Source organism: Asterias amurensis, chromosome 14 (genome assembly GCF_032118995.1).
Source record: "Asterias amurensis chromosome 14, ASM3211899v1".
Classification (NCBI taxonomy): Eukaryota; Metazoa; Echinodermata; class Asteroidea; order Forcipulatida; family Asteriidae; genus Asterias; species Asterias amurensis.
The window spans coordinates 15,659,504-15,677,638 of record NC_092661.1 but is presented as its reverse complement, the minus strand read 5'-3'; the positions used below and the strand labels follow the sequence as shown (position 1 = coordinate 15,677,638).

Genomic DNA, 18,135 nt, shown 5'->3' with positions numbered 1-18,135 from the left:
TTTCACGAAACTCATCGCAAGTTGCAACGCATCGCAGGGTTTGCGGTGCGTCGCAGACCTATAAGACACGCCGCGGCTGCGACGACTTCGCAACTTATGACGTGTAACCGGTCGCAACTTGCACTTGCAACGCATCGCAGCGGTTCGTGAAATCGGGGGCTGTCCTCTGATCAGCAGAGTGTGGGTTAATGTCCCAGTCGTGACACTTGTGTCTTTAAGCAAGACACATAACCACTGCTTCGTCCTTCGGACGGGACGTAAAGGTGTAGGTCCTGTGTGTTGTTATAAAAACTATCAACGCACAAGAGCGACCCAAGTACACACTTAGTGCAAAGACAAGAGGTTTGTCCCAGTGTGCCTGGCAGTGTGACTATCTTCAATCTTGAAGGCTGCACTAGAACGGAAGAAGAAGACGTTATAGAAGGGGAGCAAAGAGAGAACTTACCAGTGCCAAGGTTTAGTCTGGTGCCCCCAAGAAACTCATTGGATGACAGCGTCTCATGGTCCCATACAGTCAGCTCCAGGCATCTGTTTTTCAGAGACCGTAAACTCACGTTCTCAAACTTAATTACATCGTCCCAGCGTGGATTGCATGTCCCTCGAATGACTGCCGTTTTATGTTTTCCAGATTTTGATCTGTCCGGCTCAAGATAGCTGAAATGGAACATGAAATGGTAGTCTGCTTATAAATGTAACTCAGTTGGGCTTTGAAGCATAAGGGAAATGAAATGGTCAATTGATTTTGTTGATATAAGACAAAACAATTTTGATAATGGCTTGCTCTACTTGCTAAAATTGACACAAACAATCATCATAAGGACAAAACAAGTAGAAAACAAACCTTTCAAAATCAATGCAAAAAATAATAAGGAATAAAATAATTTACTTTCAAACTACACATATGTTAACATGCACACATACTTAGCAGACAAGGTTTTACATGAGAAAAAGGACAAAACAGCATTACATATATTTTTTGCAACAAGGGTCATGTTTACTTTCATTATTTTCTTGCAACTTCGATGACAACTTGAGCCTAAATTTTCACAGGTTTGTAATTGCATGCATATGCTTGGACACACCAAGTGAGAATACAGGTTCTTGACAATTAAGGAATAGAAAAACAACAATGAAATAAAGTTGCTGATACTACATACCATTTGACAAAAGGATTTGATGATCCGCCCATCCTGACTCCGACCAGATTTCTGGCTTCTTTTATTTTAAGGTGAAGAGCACCGCCCTCTGGTGACTGATGGCCCTTGAAGAATTTCTTCTCTTTCTTGTCTTTCTTTTTCTTTTTCTTGGGGTCTTTCTCATCGACTTCTTGTGTGTTGACATCGGTGTACATCATGGCAATGGTGAGGTCTCCTTTGTAGGCAACAGCGCCCTCTGCTGGCTGAGACTGAAAAGAAGCAAGAAAATAAGAACAATTATTAACTATAGGTCCCCTTTCTGTTGCTTCTGGAGGTTGGTGGAGCAGGTTGTGGCATTACTGGCAGGGTCAGGTTTCGCTGTTTGTGAAAATTATTGCTGAATTCTCAGCAGGGGAACTGTCTTAAAAAATCCCTTAGAGGGGCAAACAAACTGTTGGTGCACTGTTTGCAAAATCTTTCTGTATGATACGTCTCGGATGTACACAGACATTTCCCCACTCCTCTTCGAACTTGACCCCGCTTGTAGATCTAAATGGAAAGCTGGGGGACAGAGTGTGTAACATGCTATGTACTAGTCTAAGAGAAGCAGTGTCATTGGCTATGCTCAAACGCCTCCTCAAGACACTTTTATACCCACAACCATCCTAACTTGCTCTGCTTTTTGTCTTGTTTTCTTGGCAAGTCGTTTGATTGTTTTGTGTTAGTTTTAGCTCACTTGTTTCCCTCCCATTGTTAGCGCTCTGTTTTTTGTATAGCGCCTTATAAATGCATGGTAGTATTACTATCATCCTATTGGAAACTTTCTTGTGTTTGGATTTGGCAATAAAAAGTTCAGTTATTAACTGGATTAAAATAATATACAAACCTTGTTGCAAAGTTGATGCCACTTGAGTTTGTAGTCATCCAGTTTGACCGAGTCCATACTGACCAACACTTCACCAAGGAAGTCGTTCCTCCCAAAGGCGTCATTGTTCCACACGGTCACACTTAGGGTTCTCGTTTCCAGCTCGCTCTGGGAGATGTGGTAGCGAAGCGTCATGTCAAACTGAGGGTTCACTGTGCCCTTGCGGACAAACGTTTTTCGCTTACTGGCTTTCGTCTTGTCTGGGAGGAGGTAGGTTTTCACATAGCTAAGAGAGGGAATCCATAAAGGTAGTTAGAGTTTTGAAAGCGAAATCCAGGTTGTGTTAGCCATTTTTTTTTTTTGCAAGTTAGATTTAAAAAATTGTCTGGTACAATGACATAGTAAGTCATAATTTACGGCTTCAATTCAAAGCCATGTAACCATGACCGCAAACAGTAGTGCTAAATAGCTGAGTTCGTAGAGCGCTGGCACTCTCCCTTGATAAGCTATCTGGGTTCTTTTACGTTTACAGGAGCTGCAAAATGTACTGGTAAACAGGACCTACAGTTTAATGTCCCACCCACAGGACAAAGCTATTGTGGTTGAGCATTTTGCTCAAGGATACAGGTGTCAAGACAAGTACTTGAACCCATACTCTGTTAATCTACTAACTGAGCTATCTAGCCCGCTATTCTAGCGATTCCCCTATTTTGTCAATATCTTTGTTTGTGTAAGCCATTCAAAAGTTGTATAAAAACAATAAAGCAGAACATTCAGGCATGATTTGAAACGAAAGAAGTGATATGCTTACGGGTCAGATTTGATTTTCTTGACATCAACAGGTGCGAGGTCACGACACGCCTTGACCTTGACCTCAAAGACATTTGTTTTGTAGTTGTAATTCAGTCCGAATCTGATGTCTCCAGTAATGACATATTTCCCATAGTTCTCTTCACCTGCTTGACTGTACAAACTCGTCATGCTGACTGAACTCCCCTGTAAACAACAACATTTATTATTTTGTAAAGGAAACACAAATAACGTCAAGAAAAGTAGTGTTACCAATAAAAAGACCACAAAACCAAACAGCAATGCAAACATAATTTTCAATCCATAGATCCACGACAAACTTTTTCCAAAACCTTTTAAAAAGACTAATTTGCAGAGAACGACAAATAAAAGTGAACAAACTGCTATGGTATTAATTAAAATCAATTAAACTTAAAACTCTAAAGGTTAACCGTTCTAAGTTAGAAAAAAATAAAGGTTTCAAATGAACATTCTCGATCAGAAAACGTTCCGTTTCAAATGAACATTCTCAAATTGACTCGTTCAGTGAAAAAAGATCACAAATAATGGCAACAATTATTATACATTCTTGTGTTACAATCAGTCATTGAACAAACACAGCAAGGTTAGGATCTGTTCAAGCAAAACAGAAGAGATTTTAAAAGCTTGGTTCATTCCTGCCAATGCAAATTGAATATTGACGTCACAAATTCACACTGAATACTTTGCAGCAGTTAAAGCCATTATACACTTTCGGCACTGAAAAAAAAAAGTTCACAGATTTACAAATAACTTACATGGTTTACAGAAGGTAATGGTAAAAGACTTCTCTTGAAATATTTTTCCATGAAATGCTTTACTTTTCGAGAAAACATTAAAACAATTTTCAATTCTCCTTGTCGAGAATTACAGATTTATTTTAAACACATGTCATGACAGGACGAAACGTGCGGAAGCAAGGACGGGTTTTCCCCGTTATTTTCTCCCGACTCCGATGACCGATTGAGCCTAAATTTTCACAGGTTTGTTATTTTTTATATCAGCTCTGATACACGAAGTGTGGGCCTTACCGAAAGTGTCCAATGGCTTTAAGCTTGGCATTTGCAGGATGTATGAATTGGGCTTTACTTTATACATGTAGTACACAATGTTTGTATGCAGTTGCTCCACCATATACAACCCATGGAGTTGAATTATTCTAAATGTTTGATCAATTCACTGGGGAATATTAGTGAGAGTAGGAAGGTGACATACATGCTATACACAAATTTGAAATACTTCAAACTAATTCAATATATTCTGAAAAGAAATTGTTATTTAGCAAGATCAGTCAAGCCAAGTAGTTTAAAAGACACGTGCCAAAAACCCAGGATGAGAAAGAGGCCGGATGACAGATTACGGTGGTGCAAAATTAACAATCCTTGAAGAACAACTATATAGTGAGAGGAACTCTGTGATACTGTGGAATCATGTTATATTTATATTGAAGAACCATTATGTAATGATACCCCATGTTCAATAACAATGGGCAATGCAGGACCAGGTTGCTATGAAAATGAAGTAAATAGTCAGGACCTATATGTGTTTACAAATCATTGAATACAAAATGATACATCAAAGAACCAGTAAATAGTGAAGCATATCGAACACCGAAGAACTATGTTATAATGAACAACTAGTAATCAAGAACCATGCTGTGTCAAAGTCACAAGAGAACCTCTTCAGGTGCCAAGCCCGAAGACATTAGTAAGTCTGTCCAGCAGGACTTTGACCTCAAGTTCAATTGTATCTCAAGAGAATTTAGTAAGAAATTTTGAACATCACAAAGATATTTTTTTTGTGAGGATTTGGGGTATTTGGGGGGCTAGGGTTGTTGGAGGATTAGGGTTTTTGGAAGATTAGTGTTGAGGATTGTGGTTGTTTTGGGAATAGGGTGGAGACTATGGTTGTTGGGGACTAGGGTTGTTGGGGACTAGGGTTGTTGGGGACTAGGGTTATTAGGGAATAGGGTTGTTGGGGACTAGGGTTGTTAGGGAATAGGGTTGTTGGGGACTAGGGTTGTTGGGGACTAGGGTTGTTAGGGAATAGGGTTGTTGAGGAATAGGGTTGTTGGGGAATAGGGGTGTTGGGGACTAGGGTTGTTGGGGACTAGGGTTGTGTGGGACCAGGGTTGTTGAGGAATAGGGTTGTTTGGAAATAGGGTTGTTGGGGGCTAGGGTTGTGTGGGACTAGGGTTGTTGGGGACTAGGGTTGTTGGATGAATAGGTTTTTTTAATGATTATGTTTTATGGAGGACTAGGGTTGTTGGGGACTAGGGTTGTGGGAGTAGGGCTATTGTAGATGTACGGTCGGTTGCTGGAAGATAATGAGATGTAGGAATGAGTAAGGCAAGTAGGGCAAAGAACCTTCACATGCAAATTAGTAACAACATCAAGCTATCCCAGGTGATATGTTGGTGTTAGCGGTAAGACGGAAGAAGAAGAGTTAAATTTCTCAATTTCCTGAGAAAGATTCCAAGAAGGAGTTCCATGGGGAGAGGAGGTGAGAGTGGGGGGGGGGGGGGTGCAAGAGGTTGAAAGATGGTGGGTGAGTACGGGGGCACTGCAGTTCTCACATCAGGCTATTGAAGGTGTTAGCATGAGAAGGGAAGTTGTACCATGCCCCGAGGAAGATGATGATTGCTGGCTTTTTGAGATCCCTCTACCACCGTTTCACGACTCTTTACCTTGTTCAGGTTACTGCTTGTCTGGAGTTTCCTCTGGAGTGAGGACACCGACGTCTGAGACACGCTGCGGCTGCTTTTGGCGAAACTCGAGGCTGCCGATAGGGGTCTTGGGGAGGAAGCATCATCTGGGGAGATGAGTGTTGATGTTGATTGGGCAGGGATGGAGCTGGAAGCAGGGGGCGAGCTGGAGGTCATGCTCATGGCCTCGTCAGACTGCACAGAGTCCTTTTGCTCTGGAGTAACTTCAATTTCAGGGATTTCATTTTTAGCCGAGGCAGCATTTAGCATCAGGGAAGCTTCTGTATCTGCATCGAACTTGGCGTCGTCGTTCATCTGATGGTATAGGAAGTCAATTTAACTGTGCACTTATTTAATTTAAGTTGTATTATAAAAAAAAAATGTTGAGGTACTGCATGCAGTGAGGAAAGACGGTAACAAACATAATTTGAATGAACAAAAGGGAACACTCTGTCTCTGCATTGGGACTTGTACTATCAGTGTTTATACGATGGTTTAGAATGTCAATTTAATGTGCATTTGTTTAATTTAAAGGTGTCTTTTAAAATAAATGTAGAGGTACTGAATGCAGTGAGGAAAAACAGTAAAAAATATTAAATGTGGAGGTGAAAACCTACACTTTGTGAGGCCAGGGGTGGATTTCACAAAGATAGTCCTAACTTAGGACTAGTCCTAGGTAATGCTAAGAGATAGGACTGGTCCTAAGTTAGGACCAGTAACTCATCCTAACGTAGGACCAGTCCTATCTCTTAGCATTGCCTAGGACTAGTCCTAAGTTAGGACTATCTTTGTGAAATCCACCCCAGACACTACAATTAACAGTGCATTCAAATCAGCCTACATGTATGTGTAAGTAAAGGCTTCACTTCACTCTCAGGAAAAGCTTGAGTTTTGCTTGGACAGAAACAACAACAATTTGGCGCAGCCCCTTTACTGTAATTTGTTTTTTTTTTTAAGTGAATGGACGCCCTTTTTTTTTAAAGACAACAGGACGGGCCATTTTTCAAAGTTAATTATTTTCATCTGTGACTTTTTTTTCACAGGATTCGTGAGAGTACCGAGTATACAGTGCTAACACACATCGGTGTATGGGTAAAAAAAAACAAAATTAATATTCTTTATCCCCGATGCAAATTTAACATCTATTATATCGCTGCGGTACCCGCTGCCAAAACATAGGATTCGAACTGCCTTTAGCTAACGAGCAACCTTGGTAGTCTAGTTGGTAAGGACTCGGGAAAGTACCGAGTATACAGTGCTAACACACATCGGTGTATGGGTAAAACCAAAATTAATATTAGCCTGAGATTGTTAAAATGTATCCTTTTTTTGTGTTAATGAAATAAGAAAGGGAGGCGGCCTCTCAAAAGGAACCGGGCTGGACAATGAGCATGTTATAATAGATGTTAAATTTGCATCGGGGATAAAGAATATTCATTTTTCGGTTCGAATCCCACCCGAGTAACATGCCTGTGATATTTTTTCACAGGACTCGGGAAAGTACCGAGTATACAGTGGTAACACACATCGGTGTATGGGTGGTAAAAAAAAAAATAAAAAAATAAAAATAAAAAATATTAATAACGAGCATGTTGTTTTTTGGCTTAACATTCTAAGATACTAAAGAACAATCCACCAAATAAAATAAGTTTTGATAATTTACCCCAAACTTTCTTCTTAACTCTGGGGTAAGACCTGCATGGACCATGAAGTGATGATCGATGTCTTCTTCTTCGCCATCGCCATCATCCTGTTATGGAGAGAGTCAACATTTGGTACTCACTCTTAAAATTAATAAGGGAATTAAAGTGTAGCGACGAGTTCTTTCACAGCCGTTTAAAACAGGCAGGGTCGTTGCCGTGTGATTCAGCTCGGGCCTTTATCACACGGCACCGACTCTGCAAGGTTTTAAACGGCCGTTAAAGAATGAGTCACTGCTCTTTTATTTACATTCATAAATGCCTTTTTGGTTAAAAGGCGTAATGAAGTATGAAACTCTGTAAAACTTATCCGTTTCCAACGTGCTTGAGCTCTGTATGTTTGTACATGTACGACGTCCGTGTGTTGCTATGTTTTTACAAAGACGCCTACTTCCGACAGTTTCCGGATTTTTTCGTGTGCGCGCTCGTCTAGTCTTGGTGCAACACATTCTCGTTTTCCTTTCACACACAGCGTGGCTAATTCACCGGCATCGCCCGCATCGCCCGCAACAAGAAACGTCTTGCACCAAGACTAGCATGGAGTATCCGCTCACAACTGGTTATAAACACTGGTAACTATCAAAGGTTTAAACACCCCCGTGACGCGCTCTCCACCAATAGGAACAGCTAAACTGTCCGAGGTATTTATGAATGTACAAAATATTAGCTAAAATGTTTAGCCCACCAGCAGCCGATTTAACAAAATGCTGGGATTAATCCCATCTCGTGTTAGGACGAGTAACTAACGTCTATGGACATTAATTGATATGGAACATAACTCACCCTAAGACCTAAGATTAATCCGAAGTGAGGAAGAGTTTAGCGAAATCGACGGCTGCCCTCTTCCTTTATCACGGCCGCCTCCATTGGTTTTTTTTAGATTTTTTTTAACAAAAAGAAGATTGAATTTTAAACAAAAATATACAAAAATCTTCTTCTTTTTTTATATTTGGCCTAATTTGTAAGAGACTCACCACTACTTCAACTGAGATGACAGGCCCCTGATCTTTGACTTCGGTGTTAATATCAGTTACTGGTTTGTTATGATTTGCCTCAATATAGTAGTCTTGATCATCTTCTGGTAAGCCAGCCGGTAAACATGATGAATCTTGCTCGACGCATTGCATGCATCCCATCTCATCACTTGACTTGCCTAAAGAGAATGAGAAACACAATCAGAAAAATGAAGACATTTGTAAAGCGCCTAATATGCAAAAGCCTCTATTTGCATAAAGAATTCAAATAAGCAACTTCAAACAATGCTAGAGGTGGCGGAGTACACTCGGGCCGACATGGCCTACTCAGTGAAGGAGCTGGAGAACAGGAGGGCTCTGGCATGGAGTGTGGCACACTCATAGAGCTAATTATAATGACTAGAGCGCTTTAAACTTGCTCTGCGTTTAGAAGTTACCCTGGGCACAGACATGTTTGATGTTGTGCGTGACTACAGAACAATGTAAATTTTAAGAGAACACACATAGTCGTGATTTTTATATATTTGGGGTGAATTCTTACATACGCGACTGTTCATTCGTGTACATCCACAGTTCGGCCATACACTGTATATTAACTTCAAAGCGCTGCCTTAATGATTATGCTTATAAAAAACAAGGCATCTCATGAGAAATAAAATATGTTTATGCATACGCACATTCTTTTCTATATTAGTAAGTACAACAACTTGGTTACCAGTAGACAGCTTTATGAAATTGGGCCCAGATTAATTTAGGTAAGCATGTGCATATTATTTTTACAGCAGAAGTTCACACAGGCTAATTAAATAGAAAAAAAAGCAGTTAGTATTGACTTGATTGACGTAAAAAAGAAACATATATGCGCCTCTTAAACACAACGCACATGACGCTCGCAGTTTGTACATTCAAATTTGCTGCATTTTTTGGTTCAATGACACATCAAAAAGAACAAACGCTCTTTCATGCAAATAGCCGTACAATTCCCGTACAAAATTTCAAGCTTTTGTATGGTTTGTACAGCACCCACACGGCACCAATACTTAGTGCGTGTTTAACAGTGCTCTAGTCAATATATATACATATATAGCTTATGGGCACACTCAATGAAGAAGGTGTGGATGCCCATGGAGATAGAAATACAGGATTCCCAAGTTTAGTGACAACCTCAAGAGTCAACTCTCAGTCGAGGCAGTGCTGCTCTAAAGCGCTGGAACATGAATGCCAATTGTACAGCAAGATAAATCCCATAATAGGCTCTATACCAGGATGCTACGCGTGGCACCACTCGAGGAAAGACCACCTACTGAACAGGGAAGATTGAAGAGCTGCAACCAAGTCCTGCATTTGTGTAGGATACCCAGATGCATCGCATCGCATTGCATAAAAACATAACAAACTACAGGGATACTAAAAGAGCTTAAAGAGGGAAAGTACATGTACAAGGGCTTGATCATAAACAATGTTTTTTCTCCCTCTGTCTTTACGCATGAGTAATCGTTAGAATCTATACTCTGATTATTGAAAAATCCAATTCATTGAAACTGGCTAGGGTAGGATTTGAAAGTTTGCATGGTGGAAATATGATAATGGAAAGGTTTGCGGTAACACCATGTACATGTAATGACTATCTCTAATGAGTTGGGGTGGTTCTGAAAAGAACCGTTGGGTTCAACTCAACGTTTCGATCAGTATGCTCTGATCGTCTTCTAGATGGCTAGGGGGCCATTGACTTTTAGGAGATTCTCTCATAGAATAGACTCTAAAGTTTTGATGATAAATATATGATGGCGCTGTCTAATTCAGTGAAACTTTAAGACTGTTGACTTGATACCATAGGTTTGCAAGTTTGACAGTTTAAAAATAATATCCGCCTTGTTGGTTATTGTCCAGGATAATTTCTTTAGCTTTCAGTGGATCGTTATTAACTTCACTTCCGCGGAGAGTGAGTTCTTGACGGTTTGACTAGCTTGCTCTAGTCATCCTCAAGAGAAATAAATACTTTCTGTGGAACCTTGGTCATGCTGACAATTACACCAGAGTCAAGACTTAAAAAAAGACTGTCAACCAATTCATGTTTACAAATGTTTTTAATGATCGTAATCAGAATTAATTATAAACAAATGAAGTAACAAACGATACATGTAATAACCCTGTTAGTATTAAATAAACACTTTATGTTAGACACAAAAATACTTATAAAAACTTGTACTTAATCAGCCATTTTATGATTTTCAGTCTTTGTGTGAAGCTGTAAACTCTGGGCTGGATATAAAATGTGTTGTTTTAATTGTATGCATAGAGCAGGGGACTGCATAAAAACCCCTAGAACCATGTTATATTTGCATAATGAATAGACAAAAATACAGTAACCACACCTTTAAAGTAAACAGTCATGAGTCCCAAATTTCTGCTTCCCAAAGATATGTTGATTTTTAAAGGCAGTGGACACCATTGGTAATAAATTACTAAAAATAATTATTAGCATAAAACCTTACTTGGTAACAAGTAATGGGGAGCTGTTGATTGTGTAAAAACGGCTCCCTCTAAAGTAACGTAGTTTTCGAGAAAGAAGTATTTTTCCACGAATTTGATTTCGAGAGCTCAGATTAGAATTTGAGGTCTCAAAATCAAGCATCTGAAAGCACACAACTTCCTGTGACAAGGGTGTTTTTTCTTTCATTTTTATCTCGCAACTTCGATGACCGATTGAGCTCAAATTTTCACAGGTTTGTTATTTTATGCATATTGTTGAGATACACCAAGTGAGAAGACTGGTCTTTGACAATTACCAATAGTGTCCAGTGGCTTTAAAGGCAGGGTAATTTACAAAAATGTAGGTCAGACCAGGGCCAGATTTCATAGAACTGCTTAAAGCCACTGGACACTATTGGTAATTGCCAAAGACTTCTCACTCGGTGTATCTCAACATATGCATAAAATAACAAACTTGTGAAAATTTGAGCTCAATCGGTCGTTGAGTTTGCGAGATAATAATGAAAGAAAAAACACCCTTGTCACACGAAGTTGTGTGCTTTCTGATGCTTGATTTCGAGACCTCAAATTCTAAACTTGAGGTCTTGAAATCAAATTCGTGAAAAATTACTTCTTTCTCGAAAACTACAGTACGTCACTTCAGAGGGAGCTGTTTCACACATTGTTTTATACCATCAACCTCTCCCCATTACTCGTAATCAATAAAGGTTTTATGATGATAATTATTTTGAGTAATTACCAATAGTGTCCACTGTCTTTAAGGTACTTTTTGTAACACAAAACACAATCATGACAATGTCCACAGATTTACATTTACCACCCTTTTTTTAACGCTTTGCCTGCCATTTTTAGCGCAAATCAAAGTTATAGAAACATTGACTTCAGTCGATTTTACAAAACTTCATCGCAACTGCTAACATGAAAGTCAACTTGTGGAAGACGTCTTGTGTTAATGATGCACAACTTACCCCTTGCTACAGTGGCTCCCAACAATGTCAACGCTGATGAAAATTCTCAGACAACACACATATATGAACATGGCAGTCATATTAGTGCACAACCCACAGTGCAAAAATGAATGGTTTGCTACAGTGGCTCCAAACAATGTCAACGCTGATGAAAATTCTCAGACAACACACATATATGAACATGGCAGTCATATTAGTGCACAACCCACAGTGCAAAAATGAATGGTTTGCAACTTTATCGCCCCCCCCCCTCCCCTCCCCCTACAATTTTTTCACTTGAAAATGTTTGGTTACACCACTGGTGACTTTTTTTCTTTTCAAAATACAAAAAGATCAAAGATTGGGAGTAAATTTGTTTACAATGGGGTCTGCAGACTGTGACAGCTTTCAGAAAAACACCTACAACAACACAATAAAGAACCTACTATGTACTTCTTTGCCTTCAGCCAAATAGGAACATTCAAATATTAAGCATTCCTGAGTAAGTGTATCACCGATAAACAACATGATATATAAAAAGACATATTTAAAAAAAAAAAAAATAGTAGTAAAGATTATAGAGGTACAAATTCATTAAAAAGGCTGTTTTAAGTTCAGCATCACTGCATGAAAAAACGGCAGCATGTAATGTATATGTACCTGATCGTTAGAATTTGTCAATAAAAATTTATCGAAATTCACAATAACATACAAAAGGTATTCACATTGCAAGGTTACCACCACCAAGCACGTAATAACAGCAACTGTTCTTTTGAGATCTCAGTCTATTCTCATTGGACTGAGTCAACAGAATGAATACTCCACAGTAAGTATCAAGGAAGACTTTGAAACAATTATCTTCAGTTCCCTTGCCCTGCTTTGGTTAGCCTGGAAATTTCCAAAAGGCGTGCCCTTAAAGGCATTGGACATTATTGGTAATTACTCCAAATAATTGTTAGCATAAAAACTTACTTGGTAACGAGAAAGAGAGATAGTATAAACCTGCTGATAGTATAAACCATTGAGAGAAACGGCTCCCTCTAAAGTAACACAGTTTTTGAGAAAGAAGTAATTTCTCACACTCGAATATTAAAAGACTTCAAGCCTGAATCTGCTTATGTTTTAGTAGGCATCTGAAAGCACACAAATTTGTGCAACAGGGGCGTTTTTTCTTTCATTATTCTCTCACAACTTCGATGAACAATTGACATGATTGAGTACAAATTTTCACAGGCTTGTTATTTTATGCACATGTTGGGATACATCAAGTGAGAAAACTGGTCTTTGACAATTACCAAACATGTCCAGTGCCTTTAATCAATGAAAAGCAACCTTGCCCTTAAAATGGCTAAGCGTCATATGCCTCTGTAGATCTCTAAAACCCTCAGTACTGCGTTCAAGGCATCCAACTAAGCGTTACAAGTACTCCATCATGATGTTATTATAGTTATTGTGTGTGCTATAAGAGTGGTAACCCAAAATGCCTAAACCCACCCCTTCCCAGTGTCTATGAAAATCCTTACAAACACCAGAATTTTCAGCGTTACAATTGGAAGGGGAGCGAGTACTGAAATTCGCTTCACATTCGCAAGAAGTATATAACTATAAAGCAGGCTTTAGGATTCGGCATTGTAGGTTAACCAAATCCCGGCTCCAAATATGAGTAGTATATAATGCAGTTTGTAGTTTTCCAAAGTTAGGGTTCGGCAATATAATAGACCTATATGTACCAAATCCCGGCTCATATACAAGTAGTATTTGAATCTTTTAGTTTGTAGTTTCCAGTTTGTAATTATATTCAGTTTGTGATTTCCAGTTTGTAGTTTTCAAATTTAAGGTTTGACAATATAAAAGGCCAGATTGTAGTTTACAGTTTGTAATTATTCAGTTTGTGAATTCCAGCTTGTAGTATCCAAATTTAGAGTTTGACAATATATTAGGCCAACTTGTACGAGTAGTATTTGTATTACTATTTAGTTGGTAGTATTCAGTTTGTGATTTCCAGTTTGTAGTTTGTAAGTTAGGGTTCGGCAACAGGCCAACCAAACTGCGGCTCATAATATGGGGTAAGGAATTGAGGTAACTCATCAGCTTCGTCATCTGCATCTTCCTCAGTGTTATCCACAGACGGATGCTGATCGCTCACAACTATCGACGGCACACCATGAGTCAATGTGATATTAAACACCGCTGTTTTAATCGGACTGTTCTCAAGCGACAAAGCAGACTGGTCCTCCTCAGACACTTCCATAATAGTTGATAACTCACTGTCTGAGCTGCTGCAGTATGAGAATTGCAAATGACTTGGCCGGCTTGAGGGTTTCTTTGTGTGTGGTGGCCTAGTGTGGCTAGTTTGATCTAAGTCGTCTGAGCTTGAATCACTATCGGAGTCCAGGACGCCGTCACATACCGGATTGACAATGTATGTGCCCTTGTTTTTCTCTGTGATCAGGACCGGGCCCTCGCTGACGATTTTGAGTTGGCTGCCAACTTCTGATCTACCACCGGGTCGTTTTGATCGGAAGGACCTGTTAATAGGGCCTGTGGTTTTCCATTGCTGGGCTTTCATTTCTGCCCAGTTCGGTCGAGGGATTACCACTTTTTGGTCGGTCCTTTGACCAGAGAGTCTTGGTGCTTCATGAGTTGACGATTTCGGAGTAGATGTTGGGATAACTGAGGGGTTATCATCAGAACTAGGGTCTGAATCAACCCAAGACGATACTGAACTTGACAAGTCACTATCTCCTTTGCTTTGTATACAAGAATCCCCTTCGCGTTTCCTAAGATGTCTCACACGACCGTTTTCCCGAGAATTTTCCAGCGAAGACAGGTGTTTCTCTGTCGATTTACACTCTTTGGAGAGTGAAGATCCAGTTGGACATAGTGGTTGTTTAGGGATCGAGAAGACATCATCCTCTGAGCTCATGGATGAACTCCGGTGAAAGAAATCCGGGGTTCCCCTTTTAGCCTCCTTCATCAGTTCATTCATCAAGAGTTGATTCTTCTTGAGTTTTGTTTTTAGCTGTACTTCCTGGAAGTCCGGAGAGGAGGAGCGGAGATCCCAGTCTAGCTCAAGCTCACAGAGAGAGTCACTTTCGTCTGACGGCGTACAGACTGAATCAGATGTCGAATCGTCCAGGGAGCCTTGCCCTCTGACAAAGTGGTTTGTTTTATTCTCGGACGGGTTTCTATTTGACCGGCAATTTTCAGCGGCCGAAGCTGGCTCAGCTGTTTCTTCAGAGTTTGATGAAACAAGTTCTGTGTTGGAATGAAGTCTTTCACAAAGGTCACTGTCAATATCCTCAAAGTAACTGTCGTCTAAATCGAGTCCCTCTTGGGGTTTTAGTAGGTTCCGTTCGGAGTTGAGGTACATGCTATTCAAAGAGTGGGTTATATCAATGGAATTTGATTCCCGAATTGGCTCGAAGAAACCATTTGCGTCAGACTCTGAGATTGTACCAAATGAGCTTTCAGAACAGTTGATGTTGTGGTCCAGTAAGCTGAAAGCAGTGTTTGGAGATATTTTCAAGAGTTTTCGAGTGTCTACTGTCGGAGGGGTTTGTCTTGCCTCGTTTTGAGTTCGGCCCCTTAGGCGATCATCGACCAAGAAGCAACTACTTTGCTCACTTTGGGAAAGTGGGCCTTCATCATCAACATAGTTATCCAAGTCTCGGTTATTGTCTCTATAATCAAAGTAATCAGCATCATTTATGTTTGATGACTGGCTATGACTTGTGACAGTCTCTGACGTTGAAGTGTCAGTTACAATCCTGAAGCCTACCGGTGGTGTGGAGTTAGTTTGCGAAACGGTATCAGCAGTCATGTCCGTTCCATAGCTAATGTAATCGGTGGGTCTGGGAAAGTCTAAGTCTGACCTTAAAATGGACCTCCCCATATCGCTGCTCACACCCTGGAGCCCATAGGGGTGGAAGACTGGGGGGTCAGAGGTCAGAGGTAACAAGTCCGTTGGTGAAGCGTTTGTTGAGCTGCCACCAGTTTGTCCACTGCACAGGGAGTCTTCGAGTCCGCTGTCCGAGATGCTACGTTCACTGGACATGCCCTCGTGCAACTGGTACGCTGGTGACAGAACAACAGAAAAACGGGCTTTGAATGGTGTGATCGTCACTCTCACTTTAAACGAACCGCTCAGTACAATAGATCCAATCCAATCCATCAAAGATGAGAGCCTACAGTTTATGTGTGTTACTGTTAAGTAATGGTTCACATGATCAATTACAAAATGAGGAAGTTGGTAACAGCACTGACAGAAGAGCAAGGGAAAGACTGACTAGCAACAACATGAACTTTATCCAAAGATTAGAGTAATACTACCTCCATGGTTCATCTGTTCATCTATGATCAAATAGAAGCGAGGATGGTGGTGGTATTATGTACATGTAGTAGCACTGAAAGACCAACTAATTACACAACAAAACTGGCCAAGCTTTGTAGCAACAACTACTGTACTTCATCAGATGCAATTAGGGGACAAGCCTTGTCCAGGTTAAATATACAGGAAAGTAACAGCTGAATGAATCCAATAACAAAGGTTGAGTCAGTGACTAAAGAGAATCTATTCTTGGTATAATGGAGCAAGGAACCATGTCCCCTTAAGTCCTTGTTCAATACAGTTCTGATTCTTTGGTGATCTTTTGTTCGGCAAATTCCCTTTTAAATCTGCCTCTGAATACAGGTGTTGTACACAGCATGATGCCCATATTGGCAGCTAGAAGAACTTGTGTGTGCTTTTATGGCAACAAAGAAGCAATACTTATCTTAGGAAATGTACTTATTTATCTTGAACCAAGAACCTTTCCACCATGTTTAAGGAGAGAATAATAACATAGGGTCATTCCATGAACCTCTCAGATTTACATGAAACTTTTTCCTAACTGCCTAACTGGAAAATGAAAACATCCAAAATTAATTTCATCTTCGATATTGTTTCCGAGATACAACATCTTTAAAATTTGCTAAAACTTCCCCTTTTTGTAGCTCTGTCTCTTGGCTGATTAACGTTGTTCTGCTTTTTTCCCAACTTTGAAAGCCAATTTAAATTGATTTAATATAGCTGAACATATGTGTGATACCTAACGTTTGGCCCTAGATTCATAATCTGGCCTTAAATAACAGATATCTCATCATTAGGTCATGGATGATTAGATGAACCACAATAGCTGAGCAGTGCCAAATGCATGAATGAAAGGTCCACTCCACCCATGGCATCCCTCTGACCTTTGTCCGAACTTTGTCACATAGGGGATACAATGGCTCTGTGTAGCAGAGCATGCGGCTTTGTGCATCCTTCTGACCCTTTTTAAGTTTGAACGATTCCATGCTCTGTGTGTGTCGTTGCATAGAATTTTGTGCTTTCAGATGCTAGAGTGAGAAATGCTTGAATTTTTGAAGCCTTTCTCAGTTATTTTCAGTGCAAAATTCCATTTTTTTTTAGCAAACTTTCTTTAAAGGGAATTGTCTCTAACAATGTTTATAATATCAACAGTTCTCCAGTACTCTTTACAGTTTTGATTGTATTTATACTGGTGGAGTACAGTGTTACTTACTAAACTGCACTCACTGCCTTTAAATGTACTGGACACCTTTGGTAATTGTCAAGTAGGCCTACCAGTCATCTCACAAAATAACAAACCTGTGAAAATTTTAACTCAATAAGTCGTCGAAGTTGCGAGATAATAATGAAAGAAAAAACACCCTTGTCACACGACGATGCTTTCAGATACTTCAGGACCTCCAAATCTAATTCTAAGGTCTCCAAATCAAATATCTTAGTGGAAAATTACTTCTTTCTCAAAAACTATGTTACTTCAGAGGGAGCCGTTTCTCACAAAGTTTTATACTACCAACAGCTCTCCAATGCTTGTTACCAAGTAAAGTTTTATGCTATCATTATTTTGAGTAATTACCAAGTGTCCAGTGTCTTTAAAGTTCGCATACACAGAGCTGCCATTATTTGTATCTTGCAATCAGGGACATTTTGTATTCAGAATTACACTCAACATAAGGCCAAATAATATTTTTAAAAAGTTTATCGTCCCCGCCCGCATCCTTTTTTGGTGCCGCATCCTTTTTTTTACTATTTACTATTTTTTGATTTTGTAAAACAATTTTTTTATTTTTTTTATTTATTATCCATCTTTTCAAAAGCACTGGCCTGGGACCTTTTGCCAAATCTAACTTGATGCTCTCGAACACTTGTAACCGTCTGTTTCATTAAACAATATTAGTGAATGCCTACCAGCAAATCTTTTTAGTGATATCCGACCCTGTTAGTGTTAGTGTTAACACAGGTCCTCATGCAGCTAATAGGTATAAATAAGTTTGCGGTTGATTCAAACTGAAGAATTGGTGGCCTGTTTGATTTGAAATACTTAGCGGCCATCTTGAAAAAAAAATAGTAAATAGTAAATAGTAAGGCCCTCATCCTCCTCTTTTGTTTTGAATTTGTTTTATTTTTATTTGGCCTAACA

The 18,135-nt window shown here is 39.7% G+C and overlaps 1 protein-coding gene across 8 annotated transcripts in view; it reads right to left on the bottom strand.

The window, feature by feature from the left end:
• The window catches only part of LOC139946774 (synaptotagmin-like protein 4), an 84,414-nt gene that overhangs the window by 5,494 nt on the left and 60,785 nt on the right, over positions 1 to 18,135 (bottom strand). For 5 of the 8 annotated variants that reach the window (XM_071944460.1, XM_071944464.1, XM_071944463.1 and 2 more), the window contains one exon: positions 11,337 to 15,724. In XM_071944460.1, coding sequence (XP_071800561.1) covers positions 13,668 to 15,724 — 2,057 coding nt within the window. In that variant the 3' untranslated portion in view covers positions 11,337 to 13,667. Of the gene's footprint in view, positions 1 to 445; positions 655 to 1,157; positions 1,406 to 2,022; positions 2,288 to 2,812; positions 2,998 to 5,446; positions 5,849 to 7,196; positions 7,284 to 8,207; positions 8,387 to 11,336; positions 15,725 to 18,135 lie in introns of those variants that run through there. The other 3 variants (XM_071944465.1, XM_071944466.1, XM_071944467.1) reach the window with 3 other exon arrangements.